General features: G+C 38.1%; 2 protein-coding genes across 2 annotated transcripts in view; one reads left to right on the top strand and one right to left on the bottom strand.

Annotated features, from left to right (window-relative positions):
* Window positions 1-1,872: 1,872 nt before the first annotated feature.
* LOC135201388 (uncharacterized) lies at window positions 1,873-10,990 on the top strand. Its single transcript, XM_064230256.1, has 3 exons — window positions 1,873-1,959; window positions 9,225-9,638; window positions 9,895-10,990. Exons 1-3 carry the CDS (start codon window positions 1,945-1,947, stop codon window positions 10,273-10,275), a joined length of 810 nt encoding a protein of 269 aa, XP_064086326.1. The 5' UTR covers window positions 1,873-1,944; the 3' UTR covers window positions 10,276-10,990.
* Window positions 10,991-11,893: 903 nt separating this feature from the next.
* LOC135201387 (uncharacterized) overlaps window positions 11,894-18,059 on the bottom strand; it is a 231,403-nt gene continuing 225,237 nt past the window's right edge. Inside the window, exon 6 of the mRNA XM_064230255.1 lies at window positions 11,894-12,040. Coding sequence (XP_064086325.1) covers window positions 11,915-12,040 — 126 coding nt within the window. The 3' untranslated portion in view covers window positions 11,894-11,914. The remainder of the gene's footprint in view (window positions 12,041-18,059) is intronic.

The following is an 18,059-nucleotide window of genomic DNA, read 5'->3' as shown; positions in this document are numbered from 1 at the left end:
ATAGAGAGAGGAATTACTCCATCTTCCGAAAATTAACAACGTTGGGTATCCAGAATCTGAAACTAAAAAAACTAAAAGGAGTTTACATTCGCTGCTGCAATAATGGAATGGAACTGTTGAAATCGGCGATATCAGCACCCCTATACATCGCTGTCAAAGGTGAACAGACAGTAACATTAGTGTGAAATGACTGTTGTGTCGGTGTGCTCTGTAGATGCTACAGTTCGATATCTCTCCCCTGAACAGTCACTTTAGTTTAATGTGAAACTTAGAGGTCCCTGTTTGGCGTATTGTTCTCATAACATTGGAAGGCTCTTCGCAGACCATGGAAGAAAATGAAGGAATTTCCATCCATTTAATGACCAGCCTCTTACTTGCATTCACTGTGACTCTGTCGTAAGGTTGCCTTTCTCTACATGTTTTAAAAATAATGATTTATTTATTATTGTTCTAAAGAGCTTCTTTACTGTATGGTTCCTCCACCTTACGATACCACAGATCTATGAATAGAATAGAATATAGAATTTAGGTCAAAGACCAAGCACTAGGACATAAGAGGTCGTTAAGCAATGAAAGGGAAATTGACAGCAAGACTTTTTAAAAGGTATAACAGTATGAAAACTCGCAGTTACATTAGGAGACAATTTTTAGAGAGGGTAGAAAGCCAGGGGGAAGAAAGAGAATATGAACGGAGTTACAGCAAATGAAATGAGAGGTTGCAGCTAAGGGGCAGAAGGGACGTTGCAAAGACCCGACAGCACAACTTTCCTACGGTGGGATTTACTATGAAAGTCATCAACTTACGGGTCAACCCGGTTCACTAATCTTCCACACTTTTCAATGAAACAGCTGTGCAATTCTTCAGTATCGTAAGAGGCGGATTCGACATCATTTGTAGACTACGGTCCATCAACAAACAAACACTTGGCAAACTGGGCTTGTTCGGGTAGCCACATTTTTTGTTTGTTTTTACACCTTATAAAATAACGGAAACAGCTACATCTACATGGAGTCAAATTTTTCTAAAACTGAACATTTGTTTTATCAGCCTTAAAACGAATGTCGTCACTGACATTCATCGGAGCCCATCATCTACAGCAAATGACCAAAGTTGAACGATGCACCCCGGTCATAATTCCATCACACACAAGATAATTACTTGAACGCTAAATGAAAAAATATCATAAACAACCATTCGATATTGTATTCCCAGAAACGATTGCAATCTATTGCAATATCATCACTGTGTACCAAAATACATGAAAAACTAATAACCAATTAACAATAACTCTGAAATGAATGGCAACAGTTATGGCGAAAAACTGAAATTCGTTTCACAAAATGTGCCTTGCTTTGCATTTATGTATATACGGGGCTCGTCGTAAAATGCTATGTATGGTTTTAATATATGCTCAAACATATCACAATAAACAAAGAGCATTTTGACCGCGATCAAAAATGTTAGTTTCAACGATAGAAAAAAAAAGCTGCATTCGCAAACTTGGGAGTAAAACCTAATACATATCACTTTGGGTATCATCATTATCATCATCATCATTACAGTGATAAGAACAAATAGACATAATCACACCATCACTAAGATATTTAATCTCATCACTTCCCTAAAGACCCTCAAGTCAAAACCGGCTGACGACCGACCCTGTGGAAGCAGATTAAAAAAAGAAGAAGTAATAACTACGAGGTCAACAGATGAATAAGATGGGAGGGGCACGAAACAATGGGAACTTTGGGGCAAGAAGGAGGGGCGTGAAGTAGACAGGGAGGGGCAATCAAGGTCTGATTAGGGTGAGGTAGGTGGAGGAGGAGGAGGAGTAGTAGTACTGACACTGAGAGAGAGTGAGAGCATATATAAGGGACTGCGCTCAGAAACGTGGACATCAGTGCCTTCTGCGTGGCCCTTCCATCCACCTGTCGTACACCTCCATGGCACCCCTCAAGGTACTACTACTATTACTACTGCTAATCTTCAGTCTTAGCTGGTTGTTCGGTCGTCTCCACCGATAGCAAAACACAAAACAAGTTTCTTGGATCAACATCACTAAAACCTACACCATTACTGCACGGTACACGTACTACTTTCTCACGCATGGATGACTGATAAACAAGCGATAGTCGACGGCATAGTGATGACAGAAATCAAAAGTGTCAATGTGATCACCCCGTTCATTGAGGAGCGATTTTCAGTGCTGTGAGCATTCCGAGTTGTCATATGAGCATTTTTTTTTTCATTAATATCACATAGTTCGCTTTCTTGTGCTAAAGACAATGTTACAGATTTTCCTACTTAAGGGATAAAGAAGAATCTATGTTCACATATTACTTTCCATCCAACTTCGTTAATATAGGAAACTTTAACAATCATTTACGAACACTAAATAAACACACATCGATATAATACTTCGTTCCTTGTCTTGTTGAGCAGCTCTCTATCCTAAGTTGACAGAAGACATCATTTTCTACATCTAGTCTTCAGATCAATAACCTTTCAATCCTGCTACATTTACTGTAGTTTCCTTTAATCACTAGCCACACAATGAAGTCCGTCTGTTTTTATTAAACAAGTCTTAACGGTAGACTTAACCTTAGAATGCAATTTAATTAGTTTAATTTGATTGCCAGGGGTGCTCCATTTTTTGCCTGCGCAAGGCTCGTAAAACCAAAAGCTTCTAAATGAGCTTCTTAAGTGGTCCACCGGATGCTGGTAATGCAGCTTAAATTCTATTCAAGTGACTCTCGGTGGTGTTCCATTTTGGTGGTGGTGGTGGTCTTTCAATAGTGGACTTGCTTCTGCAGATCTAAATCACTCTCTGAGAATGCCGTTTCTAATTTGTAATGACCTTCAAAACCCTAAATGACTCAAAGAAAAATAATTTTCAGTTCTTTCATGTCAGGAAGCAGACGCCAGTTCCTGAGGGCATGGAAAGACCAGTATAGTTAATTTATCTCTCTCTCTCTCTCTCTCTCTCTCCTCTCTCTCTCTCTTCTTTCGCTCTCTCTTTCCCCCTTCTATCTCTCTATCTTCATCTCTCTCTTCATCTCTCTCTCTCTCTCTATACGCGATCACATGAGATGACCCCCAAAAGTTAGTCTTGAAAACCTAGGCCATTACTGTAAAATATTACAAAGTCATGGAGAGACGCATTTTCACTCGTTAATCAGACATCTTGGACTCTGAAACCAACATTTCTCAAATCTTTATAGCTTGCTTATTCTCTACAAAATCACTACATTCATTTTCTCAACAATAAAATTACACCACAGCTTTTCAGAAGTACCGAGTACTTTCATCGAAACCACTCTTAACATGCATTCATGAAAAAAAAAATCTTTTTAAGCAAAACTTCTAGTATAATGGTGTCTGAAATGGGGTAAGAGCAGCGTGAAAAATAAATCTCAAGCTTTTCAAGATATGCAAATTATGTATCTAACTTTCAGACGCTGCCAAATACATAGGTAAAAAATCCTTCCATTATTGCTACAGACATTAGGTGAAACATAATTCTGGTGAGACCAAGGAATACTGGTGAGGCATAAGTGTGAGCCCAAGTTAGCTCCCGCGGGCCTTGCATCTTTAACTTCCTACAGACCATAGTATTCCTCTCGGCCAAGGAGGACTCTCTCTCTCTCTCTCTCTCTCTCTCTCTCTCTCTCTCTCTCTCTCTCTCTCTCTCTCTCTTTCGTTTCTTCATAATGAAGACTAAGTGCCACACTTCAATTGGTTAGGAAGGCATTCTTCTTCTTACGTACCTAAATACATACATACATACACACGGACACAAGTGCGCGTAAGGACAGATGCCTTTCTGCAGCAATGGCCACTACGCAATAACTTTGAGTCTTCAAAAAAGGAAACATCTTTCACGTTCAAAGTCAGAAATCCAGAAAATGCAATCTGGCACAGGGAACGGCCATTCCTATAACCTTTAAATTCCAAATTCTTACTCATATATATATTATATAGACTTGAGCCAAGAAAAGAATTGGAAGACTGACGTCATACTTTTTATCTAAGAGAAAACAAATCCACGTGATGATTTTAAAGCACACTTCACAATTTCATTATATAAATGATATGACATTCAGTAAGGACATTTATAATTACATGTGCTCATTTATTTCGATCCAAAGAAATGTCTTTCAATATTTCTTTTATTAGAAAAGTTAAAATTAATGTTTTACCCAAAGTCTAATACTATGATTCCAATGCATTTTACCAAACTGAAACTGAATCTTCCGTATCAAAGTATTACTGCGCAACTAGGACTATGGTCCGCTTACCTAATCAAACATAATCACCATCACTACTCAAAATTCCTTAGAATTGAGCATTTCTCTACTTAATGCTTCTTAAAGCATGTTCTCAATTGTATCGAATGATTAATCGTCGAATAATCTAATTGTCTTACTACCTGAGCCCATTATCGTATAATTGTTGTATATCTCTATTACCATCTTTCTCGCTTACAGTGTTGCAAAGCCAAATGTTTTATCTATCATCCTTTAACTGACTTCAGATCAGCTAACAAACTTGACAAAATCTTCCTCTCTTATCCATTTTGCATGCATTCTTTTCCTTCCAATTCCTTCAGTGTTCAGTATCCTCTATAAAACGACTTCCGCCTAAATCAACTAAACAGACAAAGTCAGCCACGTGTCTCCTTTAAAAAGTGTCCGAAAATCCTCGCCAGGGAGGCCGTTCGCTCATCAAATATTCCGCCACTAACTCAATCAATGGCCCAATTTTAACCACCTTTTTCTTCTCCCATATTCCATTATCCCTCTCGCTTCCCTCTGCGTTCTCAGTTCTTGCAGTTTCAGTAGTACTACAGAACTCTAGTTATGTCTATATGAAATGAAATGTACATGTTTTTCCTTAATATAAATTATACATAATGTCACCATAACCGGTTCAACATCGCAGGTATTAACACATGGGCATGCTTAGTTTACATGCAGCTTTATTTTACATATATTCACTCTCATAAGCATCATAACTCGACCTTTCCACCACAGTTCCTTCAGCTAGAAAGATATAATTTTCGACACAGATAAATACCATCCATGAATTAACATAATTCTCCTGCAAACTAAAACAATGGTACTGTTTCTATTCTGTTCCATTGACTTTGTATTGCATGATCTCTATATCCATTTAAAAAGACAGCTCTCAGGTTTGCATCAACCATCTGTATATTACGACCTTCTCCCTTCCTCTCTGTCTCTCTCCCTGGCCCTTTTGCTCCCACGAAATAGCCAACCTTCTCTTAACACCCCCCCCCCCCCCAGTCCTGACAAGCAGATACATTAACTAGATTTGGGAGTGGGCATTCACATCCTTTTATCTCAACCAAAACTCAATAAATCTTTTCTTCCATACCGCAAGTCTATTACAAGACCTTACGTCTTCCTCCCTCCTTCCAGCTTCCGTCTGGATGACAGTGTTTTTCCAATACTCTAAGAAAATAAGATTGAAAAGGAAGCCCAACTCAATTTTCTGCTCTACACCACCGACCGCTCCTCCCAGATATCTCGAATTTCTCCAGAGGAGTCCGTAAAAGCATGCACGCAAGTTCTCTCTCTCTCTCTCTCTCTCTCTCTCTCTCTCTCTCTCTCTGTAAAGAACGAACGTTATTAAGGGTTTTTATTCATAATTAAAATAGCGTATGAATTTTGAACATGCAATCCCGATTCAACAGTGAAAAAAAACAACTAGTTCATCAGAATCACTATATACTATATCCACCAAATGCATGGAAGGTTTATTTTGGAAGAAAAAAAAAAGCCTCATTAACGCGATCCGCTCTAGAAAAGAACTCCAACAGTCCGTATCTTACATTCCCATAATGCTTCTCCAGGAATAACTTTGGATCCCTTCTCTCGTCCAAACTCTGCTATCAAGAAGCCTTTGTACCAGTGGGCTTTGTCCTCTTTATTGCACCAAGTCATGTCTTTTACATTTAACTTCCCTTTCTCTCATATTTTTTTTTTTTCGTCTTCAACTTACGTTACAACTACTAAAACCCTTGAGTATTATAAATTACACAGCTGTAATACATCTAAGGACACACCCGAGAGAGAGAGAGAGAGAGAGAGAGAGAGAGAGCAGTTAAAAGAAAGAGAAAGCAGATACTGAGTGAATGAAGAGGAAAGTTTTGTTATGACGGGTGGGGGAGGGTAGGAGAGATGGATTAGTCGTAGGGGGTGGGGTATGAGGGGGGAGGGGGAGAGAACTTGAGAGAGATGTTCGCTAAAAGCCGGTTACTAATAACCGCAAACACTGACACCTGTGCAAATAACTAAACAGAAGAACAGGCAAAATACTTTCTGGAAACTATCAACGTACACCTTTCTAGGAGGTAAATTTCTATCTTCACCTGACGAGCATACAAAGAGAGAGAGAGAGAGAGAGAGAGAGAGAGAAGAGACGAGAGAGAGAAGAGGAGAGAGGAGAGAGGAGAGAGAGAGAGAGAGTCAATTCCAATCGGCTACCACTTCTCATCTTTATCTTTTTCTTTATATAATCAAACTGTACAATGAAAATTTTGCATATCAACTTTACTGGGCCCGATTTGTCTCCAAACATAACTTAACATAATATAGGACACCTCGTTAAGTTACTGTTTAAATTCTATGCACAGCACTGAGTTCCTTCAGTAAGAGTTGTGCAAATTCAACGATAACCTTCGCAACCTCGTTCCTAATCTTTCTCTCAAGTACTCTTTCCTTGACCCTGGACCATTATTCAGTTAAAACGTATAATGAAGAAGGAACCGAATAATTATCACACGGTTATATGTCATGAAACGTGGGAAAGTCACCCCCTTCGGCTGGGGAGGAGCCTCCGTGTAACAGCCACTGTACACGGTACATTGCGCCTGTGGGGATCATGTTTGCACCTGCTCTCTCTCTCTCTCTCTCTCTCTCTCTCTCTCTCTCTCTCTCTTAGGTCTTACCCTCCATTTTCCCCCACCCATGCTTTTACCTATGATAACCTTTACCACTTCTCCTATCTCCACATTTCTCTCTCTGTCAATTCTGCTCATGATCCATATACTAAGCAAACAGTTCATCTAAACAGCTTTGACTTTTTCTTTAATGTGTATTCAAATGTCATACTAAACTTCCATGTTGGAGAGCTGGCTCAACAATCTCTTCATACGGTCCCAACTTGTTTCTCAAGACCATTTTATTCTCGAAATCTTCTGCATGCTTCCCGGTACCTTTCTTTCTCTGTCTATCGTGAGACACCTTTTTTTTTTTTATATATATATTTGTTCCCAGGTATCCACTGGGATCAAATGCTTTAATTCTTCACATCCACATTAACATTCACATCACCATCTTCACGGTTTACGTTTACCTTCTCAACCTTAATTTTGCTCATAATGACTGTCGACTCTAATCCTGCAAGCGCTTTGATTCTCTTTTGCTAGTTTCCGCAGTTTCTCTTCATTATCCCAGCATCATCTGCAACCATTAACCACCCCAAACTCCTTTTAAGACTCGTTTCCTTATCGCACAGTTTTGCACCACATACTCTCCTATGAACAGATTTAACATGCCCTTATCTCACTAGTCCCTATCCTGATAACAAATTCCAACAAATATTTCACTTAAATCGTAAAAAATTTAATAATCTGAGAACTTACCTTGTATACTTTAAATGCTAAGCATCCTATTTTATTGATTCTATCATAAGCCTTTTCTAGGTCCACTTATGTTACCTACAGAATTTTCCCTATATATTCAAACTTTCACATGTATGTTTCATAAAAAAAGAAAAAAAAAACTCCTGACCTACACAATACCTTCCTTGTTTCAAAGCACAGTAAGCTTCCCCAATAATTTTCTCAGTTCTTCTGTCATCTTTATCGCGTTCTTACTCGTAATCCTACGAACACCCTTTGGTGTGTTAAGGAGTGTCATGTCCCTATAATTCTTCCAGTTGCCTAAATCCTCTTCATCTGTATACAATAGAATACTTATTTCTCCAATCCATTTCTTTTAAAGTATTTCCTAATTCAAACGTACCTTACAAAACTGACAGTCATGCATCAAATTACACACAAACACTATAATTTATATATACATACACAGTTAATATATACGTTCGGAAAGTTCAACAATTAGATCTGCACCGTTAATACCGATGATAACGTAACTTCCGCAGACCTAAAAACCTACTAATAATCGATCACTTCCTCTCCCCTCATGAGCCATCTCAGAACAATAAGTCAGTTTCGTAACGCTGACCTGGCAGATTTGTGTGATGACGTCACCTCCCTCTCCGCCAACGCCCAACAACCACCGAGAGTATATATTCCTACCTCTAACCATGCACACCTTCCGTGACTCTTCACTCCATAATTGCCACCCTACATCTAAAAAGTCGTATCCAGTACCTTTGAATGACCCTCACCTACTTCACCCATAGTCATTCCCATCTACCTACAGATAACCCCAGTTAACCACCAGGCTATTTTACTCCCATCCTCGCGTCATCCAGGCCCCACCCATCTCTCTCCTTTCATTCCCAAGCCCCTGACTAACCGCCGCGCCTCGGAAGAACGATTTCTTACACTTTCATCCATGGCGCTCGACTTCCTTCTGGGAAAATAGGGAAAATAAGACGCCGTCTCTTCATACGAGCTCCGAGATGCTCAGGGGATCAGTCTTGCCAGAAAAGAAATATCCTCGGGCTCAAATGGTTTATTATCATTTTCAGAAGATTCTTCCCACTGAAGAATAAGATCTCTTAGGACGACATAAACGGAGAATTTAAATATGTTACACCAACTCATTTATCTGAATGTGAATTTTTCTATTTCTCTTTACATAATACATTATTTTGAATATATTTTACACCTTGTTAAACGATAGTTCTCAAAAACCTAAAAGATATTATACTTTAAGAATATTTATTTATATCTGCTACAAATTTTAATCTTTAAATATTATTATTCAATATCTTGAGATATATTTCTTCTAATAATGGTTGTGAACACTTTCTGTGGTGTGCTACCACACACTACAATATTTTATAAGAAACTGACAAAATAATATAGACTATAAACCACATCTTTGAAAAATCAAGCAATAAACATGATTTATTTCTTATACCACGTCGTAATGTAAGCTATACTTCGAATAATATGTACTCTGCATCATTTTTTGTCATTTAAAATTTTACCCATTTTTTAAAGGTAACAGCAGCTATCGTGGCCTTAGTCGCCACGCTGGTATCGGCCAGTCCATCCGACCCCTACCGCCCAAGATATACTCCAGCGCCTTACCACCACCCTCCAGTTTACGTTCCAAAGTCTATCTACGGCCCCAAGCCTATTTACCACCCAGAGCCAATCTACAAACCTAAGCCTGTTTATAAGCCAAAACCTGTTTACAAACCTGAGCCTGTATATGAACCTGAGCCAGTGTATGACCCTGAACCCATTTACAAACCAGAACCCGTTTACCCACCCGAACCAGTTTACAAACCTGAACCAGTTTACAAACCAGAACCAGTTTACAAACCCAAACCAGTTTACAAACCTGAACCAGTTTACAAACCTGAACCTTACAAACCTAAATCTTATCACCCAGAGCCAGAGTACAATGAGGTAAGTTTTTAATTTTAAATTTTGTTTTAACAAAAGCACATCATATAGTGGAATATCAATAACTGAAGTAAATGCTCAACATGTTTACCGGAATTTAAGTTAAATACAGAAATATGTACCTTGTAACTTAACTAATCATTCTTGAATCAAACCTTTCTCTTAACTATTCATTCTTGAGTCAAACCTGATCATGAAGTAGGTTACTACAATCATAGAGAAATAAGAATGCTTCTCTTTCCATTTGTCTTTACTTCAGGAGCCAAAACCCTACTCCTTTGACTATGGTGTGAATGACCACTACTCAGGCACGAACTTCGGTCACACTGAGAACTCTGACGGCAAATCGGTGAAGGGATCCTACTCTGTGGTTCTTCCCGATGGTCGCATCCAGACTGTGACTTATGTCGCCGACCACTACAATGGCTTCCAAGCCGAAGTTACCTATGAGGGAGAGGCCAAGTATCCAGAATACCATCCTGAACTAGCTTACAAGCCAGCTCCATACCATCCACCCAAGCCAGCGTACAAGCCCACTTCAAAGCCAGTCTACCATCCTGAACCAGTGTACAAGCCAAGGCCAGCGCCTTACAAGCCCCCTACCTACCTTCCAGACCCAATCTACCCCACCTACCATTAGGGCTCTCTACCTTGAAGCAACTTATGGTAGTTCGTTTCTTCCCCCTCCAGATAAATTCTCATGCCATATAATCCCGTAAGGCAACAAGAGAGGCTCTAGCAATGAAGATGTCATCTACATACCCTCCCACCTGCTGAATTTTTGGGGGATAAAAAAAACCCTGAAACTGTTATGTTCTATTATTGTTGATTGATTGTTTGATTTTTGTTTCTAGGCTATGGCTTATGGCTCTAGAAAGATCATAATGTTAAGAATTACGCAAACCAGCGAACATATAATTATTTATTTCCCTTATTCAAAATAATTGTCAGTCTCCCGCTATCAAGATTATCTTAACTACTCATTCATCCATCATCCTTTTTAGAACACATCACATTCACCATAATCACTGATCTGTCTACATATTCCACAAACGTCTCTCATGCTCCCCTCCCGCACTGATATCGTCATCCCTTTCCCATATTCCATCATCTCTTCCACCCCAGACACCAGCAGCTCGAGGGCAGAAAATTAAAGAAGAGCCAGTGAACCTCAGCCTAGGGGTGCCATGGTTAAAAAGGTAGTCAGTCTTTAGTTGATGTACCATTTAGGTGCTCCGGACGACCGAAAGCGTAGTTGTATGCAGGACAAAACTTACTATGTATAATATATATTTTTATATTAATATAATGTATACCAAAATACTGTGAAAAAAAAACAATAAAAATGAAATAATTTTGATTATTTATTAAGCTTTTTGTAAAGATCAGTTGTAAGCGAAAAGTATATATATATATATATATATATATATATATATATATATATATATATATATATATATATCACTCTTGCATCCCCAAAAATGACACAATACCAAATAAAAGCCGCGTACCGATGATATAGTAAATAAGGAAATGAAGTAACAACTCTTCCTTTGAATTTTGTCGACATACCAAACAACAATGAGGAACTGGGGAAATATAACGTTTACAGCTGCCAGAACGTTTTAAAAATATTTACTATATGAACGCCGAGCTAGGCATCAATTGTTAATTAAATCATGCCACACCTATACAGAACAACACTCTTGCTGTGGGTGTATGTATATACGTGTATGTGTGTGTGTGTGTGAGAATGTATATAGGTATGTGTGTTTATATGTATGTGTGCCAAAGAAAATTTAACATTTATTAATTCCAACGTGTACAAATTGCGGCAGATACATTACGGTATAAATTGTTTATCTCAATTCTCCACATCCTGACAAATAAAATAAACCAGCTGATCAATATCACCATTGAGGCAGAACATTTTCGCACCAAGGGATATACAGAGATAATATCATAATCCTCCCATCGACGTATTCCATGCGGTTCGGTGGCCGTTAGAGGAAACAAAAGGATATTTTCAGCGCCAGGACACACACATCTACTCGAGATAACAGTTTCCGAAAGGGTACACACGTAATTTCATCTCGATTACGGCGTCGAGCAACTAAGAACCTTCAATCTGAATATTATTCAAGGCTTCCAGCCTTCAAGATGAAGGCCAGATTAAGACAGCAACCAGACGGCTAGAGGGTTGTGCTGACATGAAACGCAAAACGACATGACCGTACGCTAAAATATGGAGAAAAAGTGTGAAAATGAAGGAAAAAGACTTACCAGTAAAGATAGGGTTTCTCTCTCTCGATGTTGACTGAGTTGATGGGGTCGAGACGGAACCATGTGGTGAAGGTCCAGCCTGCCTCGTAAGGCCATCGGGCCAGAGGTGGCAAAACCAGCGCCTGTGAACAAAAAGAAATATTATATTTATTATAACTGCAAATCACTAAACAGTATAGATATTAACCATGAACACCTGGCCTTGAAATGGAGTCTCCATCAAATATAACTGCAGACCTGGCTGTCTGTTCCAGTAAAGATTTATTAAAATACATTTACTATGGGCAGCCTGATTACCCGAAAGAAATGTGGTAACATGTATTTTCACATTACAAAAGAAGCATTTGCGCTTATATCTATCTCTGTCTATATATATATATATATATATATATATATATATATATATATATATATAAGGAAAAGCCGCGAAGGAAAGTGAAACTATGGAATGCTGCGAGGCCGTTCAACTCGATGTCCTCTACTTAGCAGGCTAAGTAAAAGACTGAGTCGAAAGGGCTCGCTGCTCTCAACTGTTTCACTTTCTTTCGTAGTTTTTCCCTTCTTTACATATATATTCATCACGTTCCAAATTCTCGTGATTCAGTTATACACACACACACACCACACACACACACACACACACACACACACATAACACACACACACATATATATATACATATATATATAGATAAAAATCACACTGCACGTGTGTATGCATATATAAAATAAGCAGGTACTCTGGTATTTATTTTTGCACAAGTTCGTATACTAATCTTTTCATCCATAAAGCAACCACCAACACCAGGCATGGAAATCCTCGCATAAAAAATTTCCATAGAAGAAGCAAAATCAAGGGGATGCAAAATAAAGGCAAACAAACAAGTCATCTGTCTCAACAAATAAGAATTAAAAACGAAAGGAACATTGAAGAAACAAAAATCCCAACTGGTGCAAAGAGTGACACCGTAAGTTCCTGTAAGGTTTTCTCGCTCCTCCGTCCATTCTTTTCCACTAACTAAGCCATCCGGAGTCTCCCTTGAGAAAACACGTGAAACTTAAAACTGGAGGCTCCTTTTTTCCATGCCATCATTAAACAGACCTCGTTGTCATATTCCCTGGATTTCTGTCACGCAATTCTCCCTTAGGTAAACATTGGTCCAGACAAATTTCTTCTGATACCAACTTCTATGAATTTCAGGCGTTTGCGCAGATTTTCTCCTTCGGTCTTAGCTTCTTTTACCAGATTTAAATAAACACCAGCGAGTCTATATTTTAATGTACGCATCGAGAGAGAGAGAGAGAGAGAGAGAGAGAGAGAGAGAGAGAGAGAGAGAGTAAATGCGTGCGTAACATACAAAAAATCACAAACAGGAACAACTTAACAAGCGCCACGGTAACTTTGGATCGTTGAATGAATAAAACGGAATAAAATATATGAGTAAAAATGAACATAAAAAGCAACAGACTATAAACAGACCTGGCATTAGATCAAGTACTGTCTGTCTACAAAGATTGTGAGTGTGTGTGTGTGTAATGTATGACACTGTCTATCTTAGAAACTTTAATCACAAAAGCAAGTGTAATTTGTTTAATTAAATTCTAAATTGCTAATTTTTCACAAGGAATTTTGGTGGAAACACGGCAAAAAAAATGTTGACAACAGTACAGGATCTGAGAAGACAAACATTTACGAAGGATATCAATAAACAAAGCTGCTTGCATTTGTTGTGACTGTGTGTGACCATATATAACTTTGTTCTTACCAACAAAAAATAAATAATATTAAATAATCATAACCAAAACATGTAAGCAGTCCGTGGGGTATAAATATGCAAGTGCACCATTACATGAAATACGGCATAGCACCATTTAACCAGTCTCGTGATTACAAACTTCCGAACCTGCAAGTAATCACAAGTCTGAGGGTTTAATATACAACAGTTGCTCAATCCGATCTGCTGTTCACCTTTAATTTGCAAAGTTCAAAAGTGTTGCACTTCATACTTCATTCCAAATCTATTGAACTTTCAAATCGAAGCGATAAAATCCGGGTAAGTTTTTGATACGGAAAAAATGCACTAACATGCAGAGACAAACCCCCCCTCCCCCTTCGCCGCCACCACACACACACACACACACACACACACACGCTCGCGTACGCCCACATTTGATATGCATACACACGCACACACATATATATACGTGTATGTGTGCGCGTGTGTAACCTACTCGTCATTTTTACCAGATACATAGGTAATTGTAATAGCCAAAATGCCAGGCCATCCTAACTTCATATTTCTTGCACTTGGATTTTATGGCTTGTAGTGACTAGCGTTTCCCAAAGAGCGCGAAGAATTCTAGAAGTTAAGAGGGTATTGTAGCTGTTATATATATATATATATATATATATATATATATATATATATATATATGCACCTTTTCCGATTGAACACATGATAGGCCCTCTTTTGCAGCAAGCACTTAAACTAACGAGATGAGGCATCTAACCACATTCCCTTCTCATTCATAATTAAGGGGTCTAAGTGCCAACGGGGTCTGGGATTTCTTGGCTGTCTCCTACCTTAGTGATCCGTAGTTCCTTAATTAACTTCGCTGACCGCAGGACTAACAGAATACCACAAGTGTTACTTAGCGAGTCTATTGAATACTGAGGTTCAGTACCAGGGAGGCCCAGTCCGATACTCCCGGGCCAAGATGTGTGTGTTTGAAGGAGGGAAGCAAGAAAGAGAAGTGGAAAGGCGCATCCTTCGCTATAAATACCAGTAAACTGAAGAATCTCATCACCTGGAATCAGCGGCTTAATGTAGAACAGACTGATTGGTGATCATATATACACAGCCATGTATCCATACTGTTACAGCTGACACTGACAGCAACATGCTTCACTTAGGAATGGTTGGCGTACGTTGCCATAAACTATATATAACAGTGGACGGGAAATTTAATGCAGTGTTGCATGGTGCAAAAATGTATATACCAATACATTTATTCTTAGAGAAATTCCTGGCACACTTTTACTAGCAATAATGTCTTTTTCATTTTATTTGTTTGTATTTTTAATAAACTTAACTCATAAATAGTCAGCTTTAAATTACAACTATATCAGTATTGTAGCGCGAAACTAACTAAACACAAACTAATCGAAGGTAAACATAGAAATGTTCACTGCAAAAATCTCTCGTATATTAATATTTTGTTCTCTTCACTTAATGGTCTTTACCCATTTTCATGCATTATCAGCCCAAGGTATGGATTTGCCATGTTCATGGCTTCCCCCAACCCCCCCTTTTAGGGACTTACATCTCACAGTGGAAAATTGCTATTATCTTCCTTTTGCAGAATCCAAGTTCTGTAAGCACTGGACTGTGGCGAAGAGGTTCACCTAATATTTAGGGAACATTTTTTCCAACAAATTCCAACCAATTGTTCTGCAGTCCTTGCCTAAGGGTACATTATATCTGTATCCCTGATCATTGGTTCTTCATGGCAAAGCAGCAGTAGCCATCAGTAAATAGTAACTGCTGAGCTGTTTTCTATCTTGAAGTAGCCCATGCTAGGAGTTAAGTATATCTTAGTTTCACCAGACCACTGAGCTGATTAACATCTCTCCTAGGGCTGGCCCGAAGGATTAGATATTTTTACGTGGCTAGGAACCAATTGGTCACCTAGCAACGGGACCTACAGCTTATTGTGGGATCCGAACCACACTACTATATCGAGAAAAGAATTTCTATCACCAGAAATAAATTCCTCTGATTCCGCGTTGGCCGAGCCGGGTATCGAACCTCGGACCACCGGATTGGGAGCCGAGCGCGAAAACCACTCGTCCAGCGTGGAACTTATGCTAGGAGTAACGACCTAATTTTTATTATATATAGATATATATATATATATATATATATTATATATATATATATATATATATAATATACGTCAGAAGAGAGAGAGAGAGGAGAAGAGAAGAGACGAGAGAGAGAGAGAGAGAGAGTACATGGATATGAGTAGCAAGAAAGACATGCATTTGGGAAAAACATGAAAATGTAATAACAGAGCAAGCTGGGGGTGTTCTAATAAAACCACCGCCCGACACTGCCATCAGCGCAATAATCTCCAAAACACGCCTGGTCTATTTTTCTTCACGAAAGTGTAATAATCATCACGACAAGGACTAAGAGAGCAAGGCCCAGCGAGAGCGTGTCTTGCTTACTTAACCTGATCTTCTTGCGTGTGTGTGTGTGTGTGTGTGTGTATCTCCTAAAACCCGTATCAAAAATAAAAAATAAAATAAAAAATAAAATCACCACCACCATCCGTTTCCTTCTTTCGTCCGAGACATGTGTGCTCTTTTGTCTCATTTCCTCTTTTTTAGTCCGATCTTCAAATGTTTGTTGAATCATGACTTCATCTGCGCAAAAGGGTGATCAGATACCTAATGTTTCAATTGAGTCGCTAAGTTAATTATAGAGTATCTAAAAACGATAAAACGCACATAACAGCTTAAGTCATCTGAGGATTCAAATAACTTGCGAAAAGGATTTTAACTGCATGATTACAGAGTTCGCAAGTACTAAGTACTACAAATGAGAGGATGAAATACATGTTTTGCATATTATTTGAACACTATAATTGAGCAATGAATGATAATGTGACCAAAGACGTTAAGGGTATTACTTTGTAACCAGCGAACAAAATGTTTGAATAAATTACTACAAAAAAGATATATATATATATATATATATATATATATATATATATATATATATATATATATATATTGTAGGAAGCCCACTAAAATTCGGAAAAAATTGATTTTTTTTAACTGATTTTAATTTTAAATACAATTTTAGTGGGCTTCCTACAACATATTAGAACACGGATACAGTGTTTAACTTTGCTATATATAATATATATATATATATAAATATATATAATATAATATATATATATATATATATATATATATATATATATATATATATATAACCAAAAGTTAAACAAGAAACTGTATCCCGTGTTCTAATATGTTGTAGGAAGCCCACTAAAAATTGTATTTAAAAAAATTAAAATCAGTTAAAAAAAATCAATTTTTTTCCGAATTTTAGTGGGCTTCCTACAATATATTATATATATATATATATATATATATATATATATATATATATATATATATATATATGGATAGGATTCTAAATAATTTAAACCATTCCACAAATTACTTAAAATTGACTTCACTCCTAGAAAAAACGAGTTTCCCGCCTACTTGGCCTTACGTGGGCCGGTAAAATAGAAAACCACTGAAATCCAGGCATAACGTAACTGTCGTAACATTTACGAAAGATCTCATTCCGTACCAACTCTGAACACTTAAGAGTCCTAAGCTCAAAGAGAAACAGATTCTAAAAAAAAACTAAACTCAAAATAGGGGTATACAAAATCACAAATGCGTGGCCGATTACAGACGACGAGTGTCTTTGAAGTGACGAGGATGGAGGAGGAGGAGGAGGAGGAGGAGGAGGAGGAGGAGGAGGAGGAGGAGGAGGAGGATCTCAAAGGTCGCAGAGGCCACGAACCCCCCTCCCCCACCAACAAAATTATATAGCGTTCAAATGCGAAACGAGAGTAAATTTTGCACCAAACCCCCACAAAGTCTCTCCCTACGCAGCCAATCCCAGATTCCTCTTCATACTGATTACCTCTATTCAAACCCGGGAGTCCAAAACCACATCATTTACATCGGTATTGAATGGTATTTTCCCCCAAGCCATGAATTCCCAGTAATGAACATAAGTGTGATTATATGGATAAATAATTTTACACTGTAAATACCGACAAAATTACAGCGGCGTTAACTAAATGCTTGTTTGACAATGCAGCTATTTTTGTTATCATAATTCAATTCCTGTAATATTCCGCAGTAAAAATCCCTTACCATATATGTACACGTACATATTTAAATACAAACAAACACGCGAGCACGTACGACCACACGAACACATACACATATATATATACTTACATAAATACATACATAACACACACACACACACACACACATATATATATATTATATACATTCACTTGCTCAACAAAGCCAAACACCACGGAGGTAAAGCCAGAA

The sequence above is a fragment of the Macrobrachium nipponense genome, chromosome 28 (assembly GCF_015104395.2).
Source record: "Macrobrachium nipponense isolate FS-2020 chromosome 28, ASM1510439v2, whole genome shotgun sequence".
Lineage (NCBI taxonomy): Eukaryota > Metazoa > Arthropoda > Malacostraca > Decapoda > Palaemonidae > Macrobrachium > Macrobrachium nipponense.
Note: the sequence above shows the minus strand (reverse complement) of the source record. Positions and strands in the feature narration are given on the sequence as shown.

Excerpts from the sequence above, each read along its gene's own strand:
- LOC135201388 (XM_064230256.1), top strand. Across the intron at positions 9,639-9,894 it reads CAGAGCCAGAGTACAATGAG|GAGCCAAAACCCTACTCCTT; the intron begins GTAAGTTTTTAA and ends TCTTTACTTCAG.